Source organism: Aquarana catesbeiana, linkage group LG01, assembly GCF_042186555.1.
Source record: "Aquarana catesbeiana isolate 2022-GZ linkage group LG01, ASM4218655v1, whole genome shotgun sequence".
NCBI classification, from domain to species: Eukaryota; Metazoa; Chordata; class Amphibia; order Anura; family Ranidae; genus Aquarana; species Aquarana catesbeiana.
In genome coordinates this window covers 731,474,013-731,495,194 of record NC_133324.1, presented here as the reverse complement: position 1 = coordinate 731,495,194, position 21,182 = coordinate 731,474,013, and the positions used below count along the sequence as shown (strand labels likewise).

General features: G+C 40.3%; 1 protein-coding gene across 6 annotated transcripts in view; it reads left to right on the top strand.

Moving 5' to 3' along the window:
* Window positions 1–21,182, top strand: part of TTC29 (tetratricopeptide repeat domain 29) — a 416,217-nt gene that overhangs the window by 179,906 nt on the left and 215,129 nt on the right. For all 6 annotated transcript variants that reach the window (XM_073604681.1, XM_073604698.1, XM_073604674.1 and 3 more), the window contains one exon: window positions 17,403–17,585. In XM_073604681.1, the coding sequence (XP_073460782.1) occupies window positions 17,403–17,585 (183 nt within the window). The remainder of the gene's footprint in view (window positions 1–17,402; window positions 17,586–21,182) is intronic.

Sequence of the window (21,182 nt, the reverse complement as noted above, 5' to 3'; positions counted from 1 at the left end):
AGATAACTATTGTCATCTACATTCTTGAAGTGAGTTTTGGTGAATAGTTTATTCCCTTCAATTGTGATGTCTAGGTCCAAAAAATGAATATGCTTCTCATTGATGTTCCATGTAAGTCTGACATTCTTCTCGTTGTTATTTAACTTGACTAGAAAATTCTCTAATGTATCATTCCATAATTATTAAATCATCGATATACCTTTTAAGGTTAATTCAGCCAGAGGATTTTTATAAACTGCATTCTCTTCCCACTGTGCCATAAAGGCTTTAGCAACGCTGGGTGCGAATTTCGCACTCATGGCTATGGCAGTGGTTTGTTTATAATAATTGATCATGCCAGAAGTAATTATACTTCAGGCAAAACTCTATACATTTAATCAGATATTTTCTTTGTTTACAAATAAGTGTACTAATTTCTCTCAGCAACCATTTAGTAGCGTCACAAGCTTGGTGGTGTTGTACAATGGTATAGAGGGATGATATATCGGCCGTTGCTAGTCCTCCCTTCCAATACTGGGATAGTTTCAAGCAGTTGAAGTATGTGTTTCATGCCTTTCAGGTAAGCTTTTGTTTGTTGTATAACAACTGCCGGTTGTATAAAATTATCTAAATATTGTCCCATTCTGGATGTGAGTGAATCTATCCCATTAACAATGGGTCTTCCTGGTGGATTCAGCCTGTCTTTGTGAATCCTTGCGCTAATTACAAAAATGGTAAATAAAACTGCTGCTGGACCTAGTGTACACAATGGACCTAATGTATACAGTGCAACAAAATAAATGTAGATATAAAATGATCAACGCAATCTCTAAATTATAAATTTAAATGATAAAATAAAATTATCAAATATAAGTGATGTTCCACAACCTAAATGTCACAACCAATAAAGTGCAAAAGTGATAAAAATAAAGTCCAAAAAAGATTCCTCCAAGAGTGTATTAATCACTTGCCGCCCACCATATAGAATTATGGCGGCAAAGTGGTTTCAATATCCTGACTGGGCGTCATATGATGATATTAACCCCGGGGGTGTGCATCGCGGCGATCGTTGTTGTGGTGTGTCAGTCTGACACACTGCAACTCCGATCTAGGTAAAGAGTCTCTAATGGAGACTCTTTACCACGTGATCAGCCCTGTCCAATCACGGCTGATCACGATGTAAATAGGAAGAGCCGGTGATCGTATTTTCCTCACTCGCATCTGACAGACGCGAGTAGAGGAGAGCCGATCGGCTGCTCTCCTGACAGGGGGGTCTGTGCTGATTGTTTATCAGCACAGCCCCCCCTCGGATCCCGCCCAGGACCATCATCATACCACCCAGAACCACCAGGATGGCCATCCAAACTGGACCACCAGGTATGCCCCCCTAGACCCCTAGAGAAATACTAATCTGTGCCCAGGCAGCTGCCAATCAATGCCCAGGCAGCTGCCAATCAGTGCCCACTCGCAATGCCTACCACTGCCAGTGCCACCAGGGATGTTTATCAGTGCCTCATATCAGTGCCACGTATCAGTGCCCATCAGTTCAACGTATCAATGCCCATCAGTGCCACCTATCAGTGCCCATCAGTGCCGCCTATCAGTGCCCAACAGTGCCGCCTATCAGTGCCACCCATAAAAACCCATCTTTGCAGCCTTTCAGTGCCCACCTATGCCACCCATGAGTGCCCATCAGTACCGCCTATCAATGCCCATCAGTGCTGCATATCAGTGCCACCCATCAGTGCCACCTACCAATGCCCATCAGTGCCGCATATCAGTGCCCATCGTCAGTGCCGCTTTATCAGTGCCGCCTTATCAGTGCCTATCAGTGAAAGAGAAAACTTACTTATTTACAAAATTTTATAACAGAAACAAAAGCAAAACTTTTATTTTTTTTCAAAATTTTTAGTCTTTTGTTATTTGTTTAGCAAAAAATAAAAACCGCAGAGGTGATCAAATACAACCAAAAGAAAGCTCTATTTGTGGGAACAAAATGATAAAAATGTAGTTTGGGTACAGTGATGGATGACTGCACAATTGTCATTCAAACTGCGACAGCGCTGAAAGCTGAAAATTGGTCTGTGCAGGAAGGTGTATAAGTGCCCTGTATTGAAGTGGTTAAACAGTCCTTCAGATTAGATTTTGTGCAAACAATCAGTGTTCCAGTGACTTTACACAACTGCTTAGTGCTCACTGAGCTCGCATCTCTGTGAAATGGTAAATCAGCCTTCAGAATAACTGTGGTAATGGCAAACTCCCACTTCTAGGCTCCCAGCTACCAGGTCTTGATATGTCACTCAGGTTTCCGGATACCTCTGTGGAATGGTCAATCAGCTTTCAGGATAGCTGTGGTAAGGCGAGCTCCCACTTCCCGGCTCTCAGCTACCAGAGAGTTCTGTGAGCACTAAGCAGTTGTGTGAAGTCACTAGAACACTGATTGTTTGCACAAAAGTATAATCTGAAGGACTGTTTAATACACTCTTGGAAGAATCTTTTTTGGACTTTAGTTTTATCACTTTTGCACTTTATTGGTTGTGACATTTGGTTGTGGAACGACACTTATATTTGATAATTTTATTTTACAATTTATACTTATAATTTAGAGATTGCGCTGATCATTTTATATCTACATGTATTTAGGTGCACTGTGTAAAATATAGGTCCAGCAGCAGTTTTCTTTACCACTTTTGTAATTAGTTTATTCACTAGGTAGTGCGAGGGACTACACTTTATATTCCCCATGCGTGGAAAGCGTTTAGTGTTTTAATACAAGTGGGCAGAAAAAGCCCTGAAAAGGCACATCTGGCATGGACTGAACTCACTGGCAAACGCTACACATGACCTAAATTTGTCGCAATACCTACTGTGTTTTTTGTGAATTCTGATACAATAATTAATGGAAATTTGTTATGAGAACCATTAGTTGAATGAACCAATGGTGGCCCTACAGAAGGCAGTTATCCAGCAAGCTGAAAGGCTCTGAGATGGCTTCCAGCAGCAGTTAAGCAATTATCTATGAAGACGGATAGCACAGGCCCGAATTGCCCTGGTGACCACGTGTCTATGCTGAAGGTAATAAAATAGCATATTATTCAGCAAATTAAATTCTTATTTTAAAGCTCCACTGTCACAAACTGCAAGCAGACAAGCTGTTTATTTTAGAAGAGACGTGCAATGTCCCTTCTTCAATAAATTACACCTACCTGCCTGCCTGCAGCATTCTCCAGCATAAAAACTGATCTGCGCATGCACAGCTCAACTTAAATTGCTGGCATGGTCACTGTGTGCCGACATGACTGATTTCTGCACGTGTGCAAGAGCAACACCATTCTGTGCCTGCCAGTGAAGACAGCACCCAGAAGATGTTTTGCTTTAATACTGAAAAGGGATTAAGTTGTCTACCAGTTAAGACCTGAGCTAGACAAATAATATTATATCTACACCAGAGTTTAGGATGTGACACAATACAAAGCTCAGGAAAGGATCCATTTTGCCAAAGTGGAGTGTGACCGTTAACCCCAGGGATGCCTAGTTTGGACAGAGCTGTGTCTCATAGCACAAGACACTGGGTCAACAAAAGATTGGAGGAATGTAGGCTAACATAACCTTTAAAGCCACAATTAATAATAGTAAGAGAGTCTAGAAGGAGGGTATTACCATCAGAGTTGCATAAACTGGGACGTCTCAGCAGTGTGCTAGTGACAAATGTGAGAAGTCTGCACAGTCCATTAGAATAAATTTAAGTCTGGCAAGGCAAGGTTCCCCAAATCCTCAGGAGGGTATTACCATCAGAGTTGCATAAACTGGGACGTCTCAGCAGTGTGCTAGTGACAAATGTGAGAAGTCTGCACAGTCCATTAGAATAAATTTAAGTCTGGCAAGGCAAGGTTCCCCAAATCCTCAGAATGTTTCAGGGAGGACCAATTTAGATTGTGTCTGTTGTGACTATCGGAGTTCCGGACAAAGGGCTTAAATAGACACTTTTAAATATTTCAAGGGTAAGTAGACCATAGAGTGCCAAAAATATATTGTGGACTTTGGGGAAAAGGATCCTCTTACCAAAATAAATAAGATCCATGACACCAATCTACAGTCTGAACCATACACTGACCTTAGTTTTAACAGTAGTAAACAAGGGTTCATTGTTTAACCACTTCCCGCCTGCAGAATGATGGCCGGAAAATGGTTCAGTTATCCTGACTGGGCTTCATATGGCATCCAGCCGCGATCATTCGCCCGCGATGGCGTGCAGTGCGGCAATCGTTGGTGTGGTGTGTCAGTCTGACACACTGCATCTTCAATCCTGGTACAGAGCCTCTGACATAGGCTCATGTTCCATCACAGCTAATCACAGTGTAAATAGGAAGAGCCATTTATCAGCTTTTCCTCCACTCGCACTGACAGGCGCGAGTAAAAGAGAGCCGATCGGCTGCTCTCCTGACAGGGGGGTCTTCAGTGATTCATCAGTGCAGCTCCCCTGAGGATGCCCACCCAGGACTACAAGGGATGCCCACCCTGGACCACCAGGGATGTCCACCCAGGACCACCAGGTATGCCAATTAATGCCCAATAGGAATGGCACTCAGTCCCCATCAGTGATGCCTGCCAGCGCCTCCTGATCAGTGCTACCTAACAGTGCCATTTATCAGTGCCACCTACCAGTGCCACCTATCAGTGCCACCCATCAGTGCCACCTATCAGTGCCACATATCAGTGTCACCTATGAGTGCCCATCACTGCTGCATATCAGTGCCACCTAACATTGCCCGTCAGTGTTGCTTATCAGTGCCGCTTATCAATGCTGCATATAAGTGCCTCATCATCAGTGCTGTCTCATCAGTACCAATCAGTATTGTCTCATCAGTGCCCGTCATTGCAGCCTCATCAGTGCCTATGAGTAAAGGAGAAAAGTTACTTATTTACAAAGTTTTGTAACAGAGACAAAGAAAAACTTTTTTTTCAAAATTTTTGGTATTTCTTTATTTGTAGCGCAAGAAATCAAAACCTCAGTGGTGATCAAAGATCAAATACCACCAAAAGAAAGCTCTATTTGTGGAAAAAAAATGCAAAAAAATTAATTTGGGTACAGTGTTGCATGACCGCACAATTGTCATTTAAAATGCAGTAGCGCTGAAAGCTGAAAATTGATCTGGCCGGGAAGGGGGGAAGTGCCCTGTATTGAAGTGGTTAAGCGCATATAATCATGAAGTTCCTTGAGATGTCAATACTAAGATATCTAATTGTGTTATTCCTATATAATGGTAGCAAGGCCTGATAACTAGTGGCAGTGAAAGAGTCAATTGGCAAAATTAGCAATTTCATCCAATTAAAGTGGAATTCCAGGCTAGAACTAACTAAAATTAAAACTGTTCCCACTCGCCTTCTAACACCTATACTAAATACTCTGTAGAAGAAAGATGCATATACTTATCTATTCTCAAGGCACTTTGGTCCGGTCACATGATTGGCTCCCAGCGGCCAGCTTCAGGGGAGAGGAGGGACAACCGATAACAGATGCCTCATAGTAAGTCTGTGAGTGGCGTCACCTCCCAGGCATTCCAGCCATGGTACTCTCCTCTGAGGTTGGCCACTGGAGAGATCACATGACCTGACCGGAGCATCCTGGGAATAGGTAGGTATATGTATCTTCCTTCTACAGGGTAGTTAGTTTAGTATAGGTGTGAGAAGATGGATTGGAGCAGTTTTAAAATTAGTTAGTTCTAGCTTTGAATTCCACTTTAATAGTCAAACCTGAGTAAATGCCAAAATCATTAATAACTGTGAAAGCAGTTGCAAATGAGAGATTTGAGTCTTCCAAATATAAAATCATATCATCAGCATTGAATCCAACCTTTATTATTGGGAGCTGAGCAGCCAGTGGTTCTACTGCAATGACATGTAGAATGGGTGAAAGGGACATTCCTTGTCTAGTACCGCTGGTGAGAAAAACCTCAGATGTCCACCCACAAGTCCTGGCCACAGAAGAGGCTTAACATAGTTGCAGCCACTTAAAGCTGAACTAAAGTTCGCAATGCTTACCTCTTCAACAGTCCAGGGTACTTCACCGGTATCATCTACTGGCTTCTTCCAGGTGCCAGGCTGTGGGAACTTCATTGGCCGGCAAGGGATTATGTCATGGATGGCATTTGCAGGTGTTCAATCATCCTGGCGCAAAGGAACTGTGCAGCAATGAAAACTGAGCTGCACACACACAGTTCAGTGTACAATCTATAGAAGACTGCAAGTAGACAGATATTGTATTGCAGAAGAGAGATTGCATCTCTATTTGGCAATAAAGACCCTGCTTGCTCACAGTTTTGTGATCGCACACTTTAATAAATTGAGTGCCAACACTGTATAAAGTTTCCACAAATAACCCCATTTCCCAGAGTTGAAAGCCTTTGCAGCCTCTAGACTTACCAACTTTATTTTTTTTGATTGCATCCAGATTACCTGTGAATATTTTTATACCATTAAATATATGGTGATTGAATGTATGTATGTTTATTCTCCCTGTATAGTGGAAAGATTTTCATTTTTTGGCGAAACAATAAGAATGAAAAATATCAAAAAGCCATTCACATCTGCTGTACTGTATCTGGCCCTTCCATGTTAATTTACAATAAAATAGCAAGAATTCCACACTATAAATAACTTTCACAGGTTTTCAGAATAAGTGATCCCCAAAGTTTAATGCTGAAATATCGATTGTTTACTTATTCCGAGATTAAAAATTACAATGCACCGTAACAATATGCTGCTAGAATCCTACTATGTTGAAAAAAACTTTGAAAGCTGAAGTTGTTTGGAAAAATAATGTATAATATGTATTTTATTAATTATAACATTTATGATGTTTAAAGTGATACGATTTAAAAATAGAGATATAACCCAAATGATTTGCAGGTAAAATCAAATACTACAAATCATATATCTTTCACTACTTTATTTCTAAATTTGTAGCAAAAAATAGAAAGACATGGTTTAAAAACAGTCTATGTGTGTATGTTGTATGCCTGAATAAAACCCCTTTCCTTGTGACATTGTAGGAGCAGGTCATCTATTGTCCAAACATGTGGTGCTGAACAGGTTTTCTTTTCAAACCTCATTGTTATTCATTGACAGAATCGTCTGCAAGTGTCACATAAGTTCATTCAATCAAAACTTAGCCTATAACAGTCGCCAGACCTGGGTCAGTTCACTCTCATGAGACTTCCCAAGGTCTGACATCTAGAGTCCTTTGCATAATTTACAAAATAACTCTTCATATGTCGTGTATGTGATCTTTGACAATGTTCAGAATGCTGTGCTCATCTATTCCGTATGGTTTTCTTAAAAGACAGACATTTTTTTTACGTATTCAATTCTGTAGAAAGCAATCAAGTTTTACTTTAAAGTGTATGTTAATGAAAAATAAAAGAAAAAAAATATTTAGTACCTCTCTGGAATATGTCCACATTCCCCATGTTTTATCCCAATAAACGTGCTGCGAGTACAGAAAAAGATGTTTGATGTGCGTTCTAGGTGCGTTTTAGCTGGTCGTTAAGGAGCGGTGGCCTTAACCAGTAAATAGCTGATTGTTAAGGAGTCAAAACATGCCAGCTTCCTTAACACTCAGCAGGGATGTAAACAGTGCCCTCCCTCAAGCAGCCTCCTGTCCCATTGGTGCTTACCAATAGCTTGGTCCTGCCTCCTCCTTTTAGATCAACCTATTTTAATCAGGGTGCCTTGAGGTTTCTTCAGGGGTGGCTTGGCAAAATGCCTAAAAATTGATAAAAAATTGTATACAAGTCTGCGTTTTAGTTACACAAAGCCACAGGTTTTCATTATGCACCATTACGACTTTCTAGACACTGGCATCCTAACAGCCAATTACATCATCAGTTAATAAGGAGGATGTCTGTTGCCTCCACAGCATCCTTGTTTGACAGTCCTGTGCCCCTGTCCCTCAGCTCTGGGCTCACATTAGCTGACTGCTGGGGCGAAATTGAGGTAGAAGAGAAACATTGGAATAGTAGTCAATACCAGAGTGCAAAAGTGCATTTGATTTGGAAGAATAAATCACCTCTAACACTGGGTGTCCTATGTGTGGATGTTGCTGCATTGTGTACAGCTATTAATATAGTTCTTTACATTTTAGAATGGGGTGCAGCTGTCCTATTTGTTTAGAAATGCCCCTTAATATATTTGGGTTATTTCCATGACCACCAGTTTTGCTTTGTTCTACAGATTCCTTAGGCTAATATGATTGTATCTGAAAACTAAAAATATGGTGCTGCAGAAACTGATAGTTTCTTTTCTTTTTTTTTTATTTTTTATTACCAACTTTTTATTGAAATGTATTGTCATTAAATATAAGTCACATGAAGAAGTGTTGATACAAATGATATACGTATATATATATATATATATATATATATATATATATATATATATATATATATATATATATATATATATATATATATATATATATATATATGAGTCATTGAAAAGGATAGATTTTTATACATGTGTTATAGACAAAACATACAGTATATTTTATGTGCAAGCTTTATCAAATCTTCATGTTGGTTCAAGACAATCTGTGAAAAATATATGTTTCAGCATAAGAAAACTTAATAAGAACTTAAAAGAAATTAAGGGGAAAATAATATAAAATCTAAGAAAAATTAAATGCGTAAAAAATTTTAAGGATATAATAAAAGTAAGAATTAGGGTAATATGGGTTTAAATCTGTCTATGCAATCTATGGGTTTAACGTTGTTTTATAGATGAACCTTGGATTCAATTTTTTATCGAAGAGTTTATTAGTATTGTTTATTGAATGATAGATTATCAATGAAACATGTTTAATTCCCTGCACCTCAAATGTAGCATACAAAGAAGCAGAAGATAAAAAAGAAGCAGATATCTTATTCTCTGCGTGTTTCTGTGGTCAGCTTTAAATGAATAGTGTAATGAAGTTAGAGATGATAGCATTTAGTGACCTAACATCTGGCCTGATTCACTGTGCCAAGAATCTAGAGCAAACAATCAATGTTTACAGCTTTATTTCATGGACAAATTGGAGTCCTATTGCTCTCCCCGCAGATGTCTCATGACTTTCATGTTTTCTTAAAAGCCGCAGTGAGTGCTTTGAGATCAGGATTTTACCCAATAGGATATATTTGGGTCTTTTTCTTACTCACAGCTGCAGATTTGAGTCACTCTTCCCATTCCTTAGACCTAAAGCTCTGAAGCCTCATTGCCAGATCTTAAATATGATGCATGAGCACAGCAGCATGACATTTTGGATACTGGTCTGGTGTTATGTTCTGGGTTGCCTTATTTTCTTTGCTATTTTTTTTAGTAGTGAAAGTGTGCCCATCTGGGCACAGAAGAGTTCATGACAGTGAATGTAGACTGCTGTTTGATGACTTTGAAAGGGGCAGCAGACAGGGGCAGGTTTATACTATATGATATTGGATATGCAGTTCAGAAGTATAGCATATGAGTCAGGTGCAGACCTTAAAGCTGAACTCTTGGCAGATATAAAAGACACAAAATAAATTATAGCAACCCAAATACTAAAAGGTAATATATTGTAGCTTACAGTCCTTAGATGTGATGGCTTTCTTTCCTTTCTTTAAGCTAAAAACATTGTCAGCAAATGCAAATGATGCCTGTTGATCTTGCCAGAAATACACGTCCTTGTCCCTTCCTGCTTACATTGAAGAATATCTTCCATACTAGCTATATTCTATAAACTATCAATTACCCTGACTCCAGCACAATAAAGATGATGAACCGATACAGACATGTTTGGAGTCCATGTCAGGGGAGCAGCCTAGGCTGACAACCATGGCTCACACCACAGACAGTGGAGGAGTGACGTAGCCACCCAGTGACAGATAGTGTGTTATTTTCAGAATTACCAGGTGAAAATAAAGCAAAAGAAGCTTGAAAAATGTAGCCAACGCACCAAGAATTAGTAAGCTGCAATATATTATATTTTGTGGTTTAAGGTTTAGATGCACTTTAATGCAGCTCTGTGATCATTAATACATCATTAAATGTGTCTTCTTAAGCATATGTACCTGAATTTGACTTGGAATCGGCCGCTTGCAATGCCTGTGCAAAAAGAGCTTGGACTAGGGATAGGAAAAGTAGCATAAGGAGCCAATCAGTTATGCTGTGGTGCAAGGTGAATGCTGAAAAGCAGAGACAGTAGAGTGACAGAGGAATGACAGAGTCTAATGCTTCTCCTTTCACTATCCATTCACAGGCTGGGGATGGGGAAGAATTCTGTAAGTCTTAATAAACTGCAACAGAGAAAAATAAGGTCTCCACCTCAGCCATACGGGGCTGCACTGTATGATGGTGCAGTGTAAATTTCAGCACTGAATGGACAGAAAACCAAATTATTTGCATTTAGCTGTTTATTTCACCAATTCCCATATGGGGTTTTGGAATAATATGGCCGTATATAGTTTAATATGGTGTGTGTATATATATATATATATATATATATATATATATATATATACAGTGTCCCTGATCACCACCACACCAGTCATATTGTCCTTGATCACTGCCACACCAGTTACAGTATCCCTAATCAGCACCACACCAATTAAAGTATCCCTGATCATCAACACAGCAGTCACAGGGATTTACTAAAACTGGAGAGTGCAAAATCTGGTGCAGCTCAGAATAGAAACCAATCAGCTTCCTAATTCAACAAGCTGAAGCTAGAAGCTGATTGGCTACCATGCACAGCTGCACCAGATTTTGCACTCTCCAGTTTTAGTAAATCAACCCCACAGTGTCCCTGTTCATCGCCACACCAGTCATATTGTCCCTGATCACCAAAAGCAGCTGGAAATTTGTGTCAAGGGGTACATAGAGATAGAGAGCTTGTCTATTCACACAGCTCTGCAAGTTTCTTCATTCCTCTGCCTATGTGGAGTGGGAGTGTGTGCATTTCCTCCAATCTGCTGTCACACAGTACTCCCCTCCCACTGCTGAAAATGGAAGAAAGATTTGTAACACAATGTTCACATTCTAAACAGTATATAAAGCTGAAGACAGCAGATATACAAATAAAACTTATGTAGGGAGATTTGTTTCATCTCTGTGTATCATCTGAGGCTATTCACTTCACTGGGTATATGTGAGGGTTTACATCCACTTTGAAAGTGTCCCTAATTACTGCCACACCAGTTACTGTGTCCCTGATCACTGCCACACCAGTTACAGTGTCCACGATCACTGCCACACCAGTTACTGTGTGCTTGATCATTGCCACACCAGTCATTGTGTCACCATAAAGACTTGTTCACATATGCGATGCTCTTTGAAGAGCCATCCTTGTTTGGATCACTCCTCACTACCTGCTTTAACCCCTTGCACCCCGCACAAGCAACCCTATTCACTTTAATGGATCCCGATCAGCGGACATACAGGGGGTATAGTTTCTGCCATAGCTGCAAAGCTAAGCATCTCTGCCATGGCAGGGTTACACCCCCAGCCAGTGCCTCTGCAGCTAAATGGGGTAGTGATTGAGGGGTGGTAAAACCGCAGCTCAACTATGAGGTTTTACCGTACACAACCTCACGTGTGAATGACCCCCCTAAACAATGCTGCGCTACCCTTGAAACAATATACCATATGTGAATTACAATAATACACAATGCAATTACAATAATACAATATTGCAATTCACATATGGTATATTGTTTTAAGGGTAGTGCAGCATTGTTTAGAAGGGCTATATGTATGGGTAGCACACACCATTAAGCTGCAGCAACCCACACATCGTCTTTTTGGGTTTGTTTTTTTACCTTTGTGTGAGTGATACACAAACACGTGTGAATAAACCCTAATAGTGCAGGCAGTCACAGTTCTCTGATCACCACCACACTAGCCACAGTATCACCAGACCAGTGTATCTAGAATAGGTATTGCTGTTTATTGAGCACATTTCTTTCTGTTGCCTCGACCGATCCTTTGCCCGCATCTACATGTCCGACTGATTATGTTCTTGTGAGACACCAGTTCCAGCCATCCCCTGTGGATAACTGTACTCCTGGAACCAAAGGAACTCTTTTCTTCTTCCATTCTTTAGCCTCCTTTATGTCCTGGCCAGTAAACATGGCATTCCTTGGGTCAGCCACATACCAGTAGACTAGGCTTGCTTGGCTTCTAGGAACTGGGACTGCTATAGGAGTTGATACACTAAGCGAGATTCCCTGACCACTCGTAAAGAGGCGACCATTGCAGTATATTTGTTTTGATATAATAGGTTAGTTTGTGAGATACACAAGATACAATGTCCAGTACATAATTAGTCCAGATAGTAAAAAAGTCTCACACATATGGTATCGCCATACTCAGAGGAAAATAGCAAAGTGTGTTTTGGGATGTAATTCTAAGTATGCCCATGCTGTAAGTGAGAAATATCTTCTTAAATTGACAACTTTGTGTAAAAAAAATTGCATTTCATTTTCATTCTGCATTTTCCAAAAACTTGTGGCAAAAAAATGTAATTTTCAAAAGACTCGTTATGCCTCTCAGAAAATACCTTGGGGTGTTTGCTTTCCAAAATGTGGTCAATTTATGGGTTTTACCATTATCCTAATGCTCCAGGGCCTCCAAAAATATGATGGGTAGTCAGGAAATTAGACGCATAAATGAAGGCCCTTAGAAAGCCTAAAGGTGCTCCTTGGATTTTGGGCCCCTCTGTGTGGCTAGGTTTGAAAAAGTCTCACATGTGGTATCCCCATACTCAATGTGTTTTGGGGTGTAATTCTGAGTATGCCTATGATGTGTGTTAGAAATATCTAATTAATTGACAAATTTGTGTAAAACATAAATAATTTTCTTTCCTGCATTTACAATAAACTTGTGGCAAAAAAAAAATCACATTTTAAAAGACTCCTTATGTCTCTTAGAAAATACCTTGGAATGTTTGCTTTTCAAAATGGGGAAATTTTGTGGTTGTTTCCAGTGTCCTGGTGTTCCAGGGCCTCCAACAATGTGGAGTCAGAAAATAAGATGCATAATTTACGTGCGCCTTGGTTTTTGGGCCCCTCTATGTGGCTAGGCAGTGAAAAAGTCTCACACATGTGGTATCCCCATACCCGGGAGGCATAGCAGAATGTGTTTTGGGTTGTAATTCTAAGTATGCCTATGCTGTGTTTAAGCCATGGCTTGTTAAAATGACAACGTTGTGAAAAAAAATGCTGTCCCGGCAGTTTAGGGCCTTAAGAAATCACATAGAAAGTCAGTAGATCAGGACTGATTAATTTTAAATATATATTTATCTCACCAAAGTGGGTACACCCCTCAGGATTTTGTAAATATTTTATTATATCTTTTCATGTGACAACACTGAAGAAATGACACTTTGCTACAATGTAAAGTAAGTGAGTGTACATCTTGTATAACAGTGTAAATTTGCTGCCCCTCAAAATAACTCAACACACAGCCACTAATGTATAAAACGCTGGCAACACAAGTGAGTACACCCCTAAGTGAAAACGTCAAACCACTTGCCGACCGCTGCATGCTGATTTACGTTGGCAGTATGTCCCCTTTAATTGGAAGGGCTAGCTGGCGCGCCGCCGCATACTGCGTGACTGCGCCCGCAGGACCGGCGGACTCGATGTCTCCCGGCGATCGTGTCACGGAGTCGCAGAACAGGGAAGTGCCTATGTAAACAAGGCATTTCCCCATTTTGCCTTGTGACATGACAGAGATCACTGCTACCTGTCATCGGGATCAGTGATCGCTGTCATGTGAGTTGTAGCCCATCCCCCCACAGTTAGAATCACTCCCTAGGACACACTTAACCCCTTGATCGCCCCCTAGTGTTTAATCCCTTCTCTGCTAGTGTCATTTACACAGTAATCAATGCATTTTTATAGCACTGATCGCTGTATAAATGACAGTGGTCTCAAAATAGTGTCAGAAGTGTCCGATGTGTCCGCCATAATGTCAAAGTCATGATAAAAATCACAGATAGCCGCTATTACTAATAAAAAAAATAATAATAATAAATGTGCCATAAAACTATCCCCTATTTTGTAGACGCTATAACTTTTGAGCAAGCCAATCAATATATTGCGATTTTTTTTTTTTTAACAAATATATGTAGAAGAATACATATTGGCCTAAACGGAGGAAAAAAATTTTTTTTTATATATTTTTGGGGATATTTAATATCGCAAAAAGTAAAAAATATTGCTTTTTTTTCAAAATTGTCGCTCTTTTTTTGTTTATAGCGCAAAAAATAAAAACCGCAGAGGTGATCAAATACCACCAAAAGAAAGCTCTATTTGTGGGGAAAAAAGGCCGTCAATTTTGTTTGGGTGCAACGTCGCACGACCACACAATTGTCAGTTAAAGCGACACAGTGCCGAATCGCAAAAAGTGCTCTAGTCAGGAAGGGGGTAAAATCTTCTGGGGCTGAAGTGGTTAAATTGGGCCCAAAGTGTCAATATATTTTGTGGCCACCATTATTTTCCAGCACTGCCTTAACCCTCTTGGGCACGTTCACCAGAGCTTCACAGGTTGCCACTGGAATCCTCTTCAACTCCTCCATGACTGATTTTAGACTAATTAAATTGTTATTGATACATACTCAGTGGCGCCCCTTTTCCTTGTTTCCTACTCCTCCATGACAACATCACGGAGTTGGTGGATGTTAGAGAACTTGTGCTCCTCCACTTCCCGTTTGAGCATGCCCCACAGATGCACAATAGGGTTTAGATCTGGAGACATGCTTGGCCAGTCTATCACCTTTACCCTCAGTTTCTTTAGCAAAGCAGTGGTCGTCTTGGAGGTGTGTTTGGGGCCGTTATCATGTTGGAATACTGCCCTGTGGCCCAGTCTCTGAAGGGAGGGGATCATGCTCTGCTTCAGTATGTCATAGTACATGTTGGCATTCATGGTTCCCTCAATGAACTGTAGCTCCCCAGTGCCGGCAGCACTCATGCAGCCCCAGACCATGACACTCCCACTACCATGCTTGACTGTAGGCAAGACACTCTTGTCTTTGTACTCCTCACCTGGTTGCCGCCACACACGCTTGACACCATCTGAGCCAAATAAGTTTATCTTGGTCTCATCAGTCCGCAGGACATGGTTCCAGCAATCCATGTCCTTAGTCTGCTTGTCTTCAGGAAACTGTTTGCAGGCTTTCTTGTGCATCATCTTTAGAAGAGACTTCCTTCTGGGATGACAGCCATGCAGACCAATTTGATGCAGTGTCCGGCGTATGGTCTGAGCACAGGACAGGTTGACCCCTCACCACTTCAACCTCTGCAGCAATGCTGGCAGCACTCGTACATCGATTTCCCAAAGACAACCTCCGGATATGATGCTGAGCACATGCACTCAACTTCTTTGGTCGACCATGGCGAGGCCTGTTCTGAGTGGAACATGTCATGTTAAACTGCTATATGGTCTTGACCACCATGCTGCAGCTCAGTTTCAGGGTCTTGGCAGTCTTCTTATAGCCCAGGCCATCTTTATGTAGAGCAACAATTCTTTTGTTCAGACCCTCAGAGAGTTCTTTGCCATGAAGTGCCATGTTGAACTTCCAGTGACCAGTATGAGAGAGTGAGAGCTATAACACCAAATTTAACACACCTGCTCCCCGTTCACACCTTTACTCACTTTTGTTGCCAGCGGTTTAGTCATTAATGGCTGTGTGTTGAGTTATTTTGAGGGGACAGCAAACTTACACTCATAGGCCTCATTCACACGAGGTCCGCCGGCTCAGTGGAAGATTTCTCCGTTGATCTCCGCTGAGCCGGCGGATGACAGGTCCCTCTCTGCTCACTGAGCGGGGAGGGGCTTGTCAGGCGCCGCTGCTGCCTATGGAGGGATCGGATGAAAACGGACAGCATGTCCGTTTTCATCAGATCTCACCCGATCCGATCCGCCAGCGATGGATCTGGACGTAGGGCCATCCATCTGCTTTTTGCGGATCGGACGGGGTCGGATGTCAGCGGACATGTTTCCGCTGACATCCGTCGCTCCATAGGCTAACATGGAGCGCCCGTTCAGGTCCGCCGTCAAAACTGACAGTCGGACCTGAACGGTCCGATTGTGTGAAAGGGGCCCTATACAAGCTGTACACTCTCTACTTTACATTGTAGCAAAGTGTCATTTCTTCAGTGTTGTCACATGAAAAGATATAATAAAATATTTACAAAAATGTGAGTGTTGTACTCACTTTTGTGAGATATTGTGTATAAATATAAATATATATATATATATATATATATATATATATATATATATATATATATATATATATATATATATATATATATATTGTATATACAGTATATATCATAGTTTGTAGATTCTTTAACTTTCACACAGACTAAATAATATACACTGAATTTTTACCAATTAAATGTAGCAGAATACATTTTGGCCTAAATTTTTGAAGAAAAATTATTTATTTGCGACATTTAATAACAGAAACAAAGAAAAACGTGTTTTTTTTTTAAATATATATTTTATGTAGCAAAAACTACTTAACTACTACCAAATTTCGGCACAGAGTTCTGTGTTTACAGACACACAGAACAGCAATCTGGCTGTTTCTTCTCTCTAAAAATCAACTTTTAAGTTCAGGGAGAAAAGACAAATCCTGTGAGTAAAAACAGCACACATACACTTGTTAGGCACACAGTTAACCCCTTGAATGCCCTCTTGATCACCCCTGTCAGCCATCAGTGTCATTAGTACAGTGTACAGTATTATCACTGATGTTGGTGTCAGTCAGTTAGTGTCTCTCCCAGCCAGTGTCAGTGCAGATTTTCCGCCACACTATCACAGCCACTGATCAACACCATTGCTAGTTTAGTGTCTATTGTTGCATAAATTCTAGTATATATCATAGTTTGTAGATGCTATAACTTTCACAAAAACCAATTAATAGATACTTATTGGGATTTTTTTTACCAAAGATATGTAGCAGAATACTTTTTGGCCTAAATTTATGAGGATTTTTTTTTCATTTTCTGCCTTTTCTTTCATATAATAAAAAAAATAAAATAAAATACCACCAAAAGAAGGCTCTATTTGTGTGAAAAATTATATAAATGTAATTTGTGTACAGTGTTGCATGACCGAGCAATTACCAATTAAAGTAGCACAGTGCTGAATAGCAAAAAATGCCCTGGTCATGAAGGGGGTAAAACCTACCAAAGGTCAAGTGGTTAAACATAATGTATAAGGAAAACATATGGAAGAATATTATACACTTAGATATAGCACTTTTTTTTTAACAAATTTGGTTTCGAAAATAGAAATATGGTGTTGATTTTATTATGTGGTAGCTTTTCTTCATATTTTTAATATACTATATTATACTTTTTCACTGCAAAATGTAATTCATACACTTTTTGCTTTTGCAGGTCACTATGAAGAAGTCTACAAAAATCAGTTTGCACTTGCACAGTACTTCAGAAACGATGGCCACTGGCTTTCAAATCATTTCTTTGAATGCTGTTTTCAGACAGCCAAAAAAATTCACATTGATGGTGGAAGAAAAGAGGCTGAAGCACATGCAAATCTCGGCATGGTGGGGGAAGAACACGGTAAGAGATTTAAAATGACACTGGTGGATGTTGCTAAAGTATCATTAATTGGCAAACTTCAAAGCTCAGAGTTTGCCAAAACCTTTCATTTACTTTAATTTTGGAGGGTGTGGGAAATATTTTAAAGTGATTGTAAAGGCAGAAGGTTTTTTATCTTAATGCATTCAATTCATTAAGATAAAATGCCTTCTGTGTGCATCAGCCCCCCTAATACTTACCTGAGCCCCATCTAGATCCAGCGATGTTGTAGGATTGTCTCGGCTGCCTGGGACTCCCCTCCTCATTGGCTGAGACAGCAGCATGGCACCATTGGCTCCCGCTGCTGTCAGTTAAAGTCAGTCAGCCGATGAGAAGAGAAAGGGGGCAGGGTCAGGCCGTGGCTCTGTGCCTGAACGGACACAGGCAGCTGTGGCTTGGCTCAGGTGCCCCCATAGCAAGCTGCTTGCTATGGGGGCACACAATAGGAGGGAGGGGCCAGGAGCACTGAAGAGGGACCCGAGAAGAGAAGGATCCAGGCTGCTCTGCGCAAAACCATTTTACAGAGCAGGTAATATGACATGTTTGTTATTTTTAACTAAAAAAAGAGCCTTTACAATCACTTTAAGCTTTTGTCAGGTTTTAATGCCAATCTGTCTCCCTGTTGGATAAATTTCTCCTCACTTACTGTCAGGACTGGAAGTGATGGGAAATATCTCCAACAGGGATACAGACAAAAACAAAAAAACATTATAAAACGTGAGCAAGGGTTAGAACTTTTATCAAGAGTTTTAACACTAAAGTCTAGACTTTGTTTCACATGTAACAATCAATTTGTTCATCATTTATAATGTTTTGACTGTAATTTCTTGTATAGGTGTCATCTGAACAAAAAGTAAGGGAAAATCACCTCAGTGGGGTCACAGACAGGAATAAAAACCTGACAGAAATTTTAAGCCTTCCCCATTCTACCCAAATATATGGATGCAGATTTTAAATACCTATTTATTTCTTCCTTTAGGAGAACCATTTGTTAGATAATTTCATTGAAACTATTTACCGCCTATACATCTACTGTATCTGTTTTAGTTTTTTGTAATTATTTGCAAATCATCTTTATTTTACACATAAATATTTAACCACTTTAGGTGTTACATTTCTATGTACCAGAGCAATTTTTACATTTCTACCATGAGCCTGCTTATTCTGCAATAACTTAAGTTACTAAATAAGTTAAAGGGGTTGTAGCCGCTGTCTCGGGTCCTCATCGGATAGATTGATAGCAGCAGGAGCCATTGGCTTCCACTGCTGTCAATTAAATCCAGTGACACGGGAGTCGGGGGCGGGGCAGAGTCCTGCTGTCTGTGTCAGTGGACGCAGTAGCAGGACTGGAGAGCACACCCGCACGAGTGCCCCCCACAGAAAGCGGCTCTCCATGGGGGCACTCGAGAAAAGGAGGAGCCAGGAGTGGCGGGGGGGACCTCAGAAAAGGAGGATTGGGGGCCGCTCTGTGCAGGTAAGTATGACATGTTTTTTATTTTTATTTTTTTAAATGAAGCTTCACAATCACTTTAAGTTACTTACATTAACAAAGTAATACATATATTATTATTATACAGGATTTATATAGCTCCAACAGTTTACGCAGCGCTTTACAACATTAGGGAGGACAGTACAAGTACAATACAATTCAATACAGGAGGAATCAGAGGGCCCTGCTCGTTAGAGCTTACAATCTAGGACATATATTTTTTTTTTAAGGACAAACACGGCTTTCTTTTGATAATATTGTCTTGCAAAAACAATTCTATTTTTTATGCAATCTACGTATAGACAAAATACCAAACAAAGCTAAAAATGCACTTTATTCTACTTTGATTAGTGTTTAAAAATTGATTGTTTCTGTGTATAAAAAGTTTATTGTATTCTATAATTTGTCTTTAAAATTACACTATCATGAATCTGGCGCAAAAGCATTGCAAAGGTATTTACAAATAAATATAAATGGTCAAACAAAACAAATAAGAACAACAAAGTTTAAATATGAATGGGTGGAAAAATAGAAATAAACAAAAAAATCATCAGGAACATAATTAACAATAGGGAGAAGGGAAAGAAGCAATTAATATGAGCTGATTTGGTTAAAGTAAAGGTTTATAACAGGTAAAATAGGAAACAAATTGTATTTCCTTTTTCTCTTTTTTCTTTTTTTTTAATTGTCACGTTGCTTTAACCTCCTTGGCGGTATTCCTGAGTGTGGCTCGGGGTGAGATTTCAGTACCATTAGCGGTAACCCCCGAGCCACACTCGGGATCGCATCGCTGGATCCTGGAAGAGGTTACTTACCTTGTCCCCGGGATCCTGTGATGTACTCCTGCTGTGTATGGTGACCGGATCCTCCACCCAATCCTCTGTGTATTCCGGCTTCCCTTCCCTGCGAGCGTCGTGACACAGGGGGATGGAACTGGCAGCAAATTCAAAAAGTGTAAAACACAACACACACACAATACATTGTAATCTTATTGGATTACATTACTGTATAAAATAAATTGACCTCAGTTTGCCCCCCAGTGTTTTGTCCAGCGCCCTTGCCTGCAGTTTTACTGAACTTTCTGCTGGGAAACTGGAGAATGACCATGGCATCAAAAAAGCACGCCTCTACCTCAAAAGCAGTTTATGACGTGCTGGAAAACAGCGATAGCTATACAGAATCACTTGCAGAATTGAGTGATAGCGATTCGTGGGGAAGTACGTCATCAGACAGAAAGTGATTTCTTTTTTTTTTTTTTTTTTAATTGGAAAACCAACTTTATTAAGAAAATATATGCTTGGTACATAAAAAATAATAAAGGCCAACATGGCCAGAACAGTAATACATACATGAGCACATTAAGTTATCTACATGATATAGGGTGAAATATCCACCGGACATGAAGCCAGTACACAATAAAGAATAAGGGGGAAAGGGGGAAAAGGGGGAGAGGAGAGAAGAAAATAAGAGAGGAACATATCAACATTTCAAGTACATGTTTCACCATCCTCCAACCATCTATTCCAGACCTGCTCGTATTTAAGCAGGCATCCTCTATGTACATAAATCAGCATCTTATATGGGAGAGTGTCATTAATTTCTTTTTTCCAACACTGGATTGTAGAGGGCAGAGCCTGCATCCAGTTACGGGCTATCGCTTTTCTCGCCAAGAATAGCGTTTCATGTAGAAAGGTACGGAGGGGTTTGTCAGCGTCTAAGTCAGGTAGCAGACCGAGCAGACACATCTTTGGGTCTAGAGTAGCAGGAGATCCCATCTGATCGTGCAGGAAGCGTATCACTTGTATCCAGTATGCTTGGATAATTGGGCAGGACCATATAAGGTGATAGAAAGAGCCTGGGGTGTGGTCGCATAGACGGCATCCTGGATTATGCATAGGTTTGAAACGCGCTATCCTCTGAGGAGTCAGATATGTTCTATGTATGATATACAACTGTGTTAGTCGGTCCGACAGTTTAGGGGAAACTTTTTTCACGCCTTCCAAGATCTCATCCCAATCCTCATCCTCAATCACTTCAACCTCCACCTCCCATCTAGTCCTAGCATTATAAGCCAAGGCTATGGAGTTGGG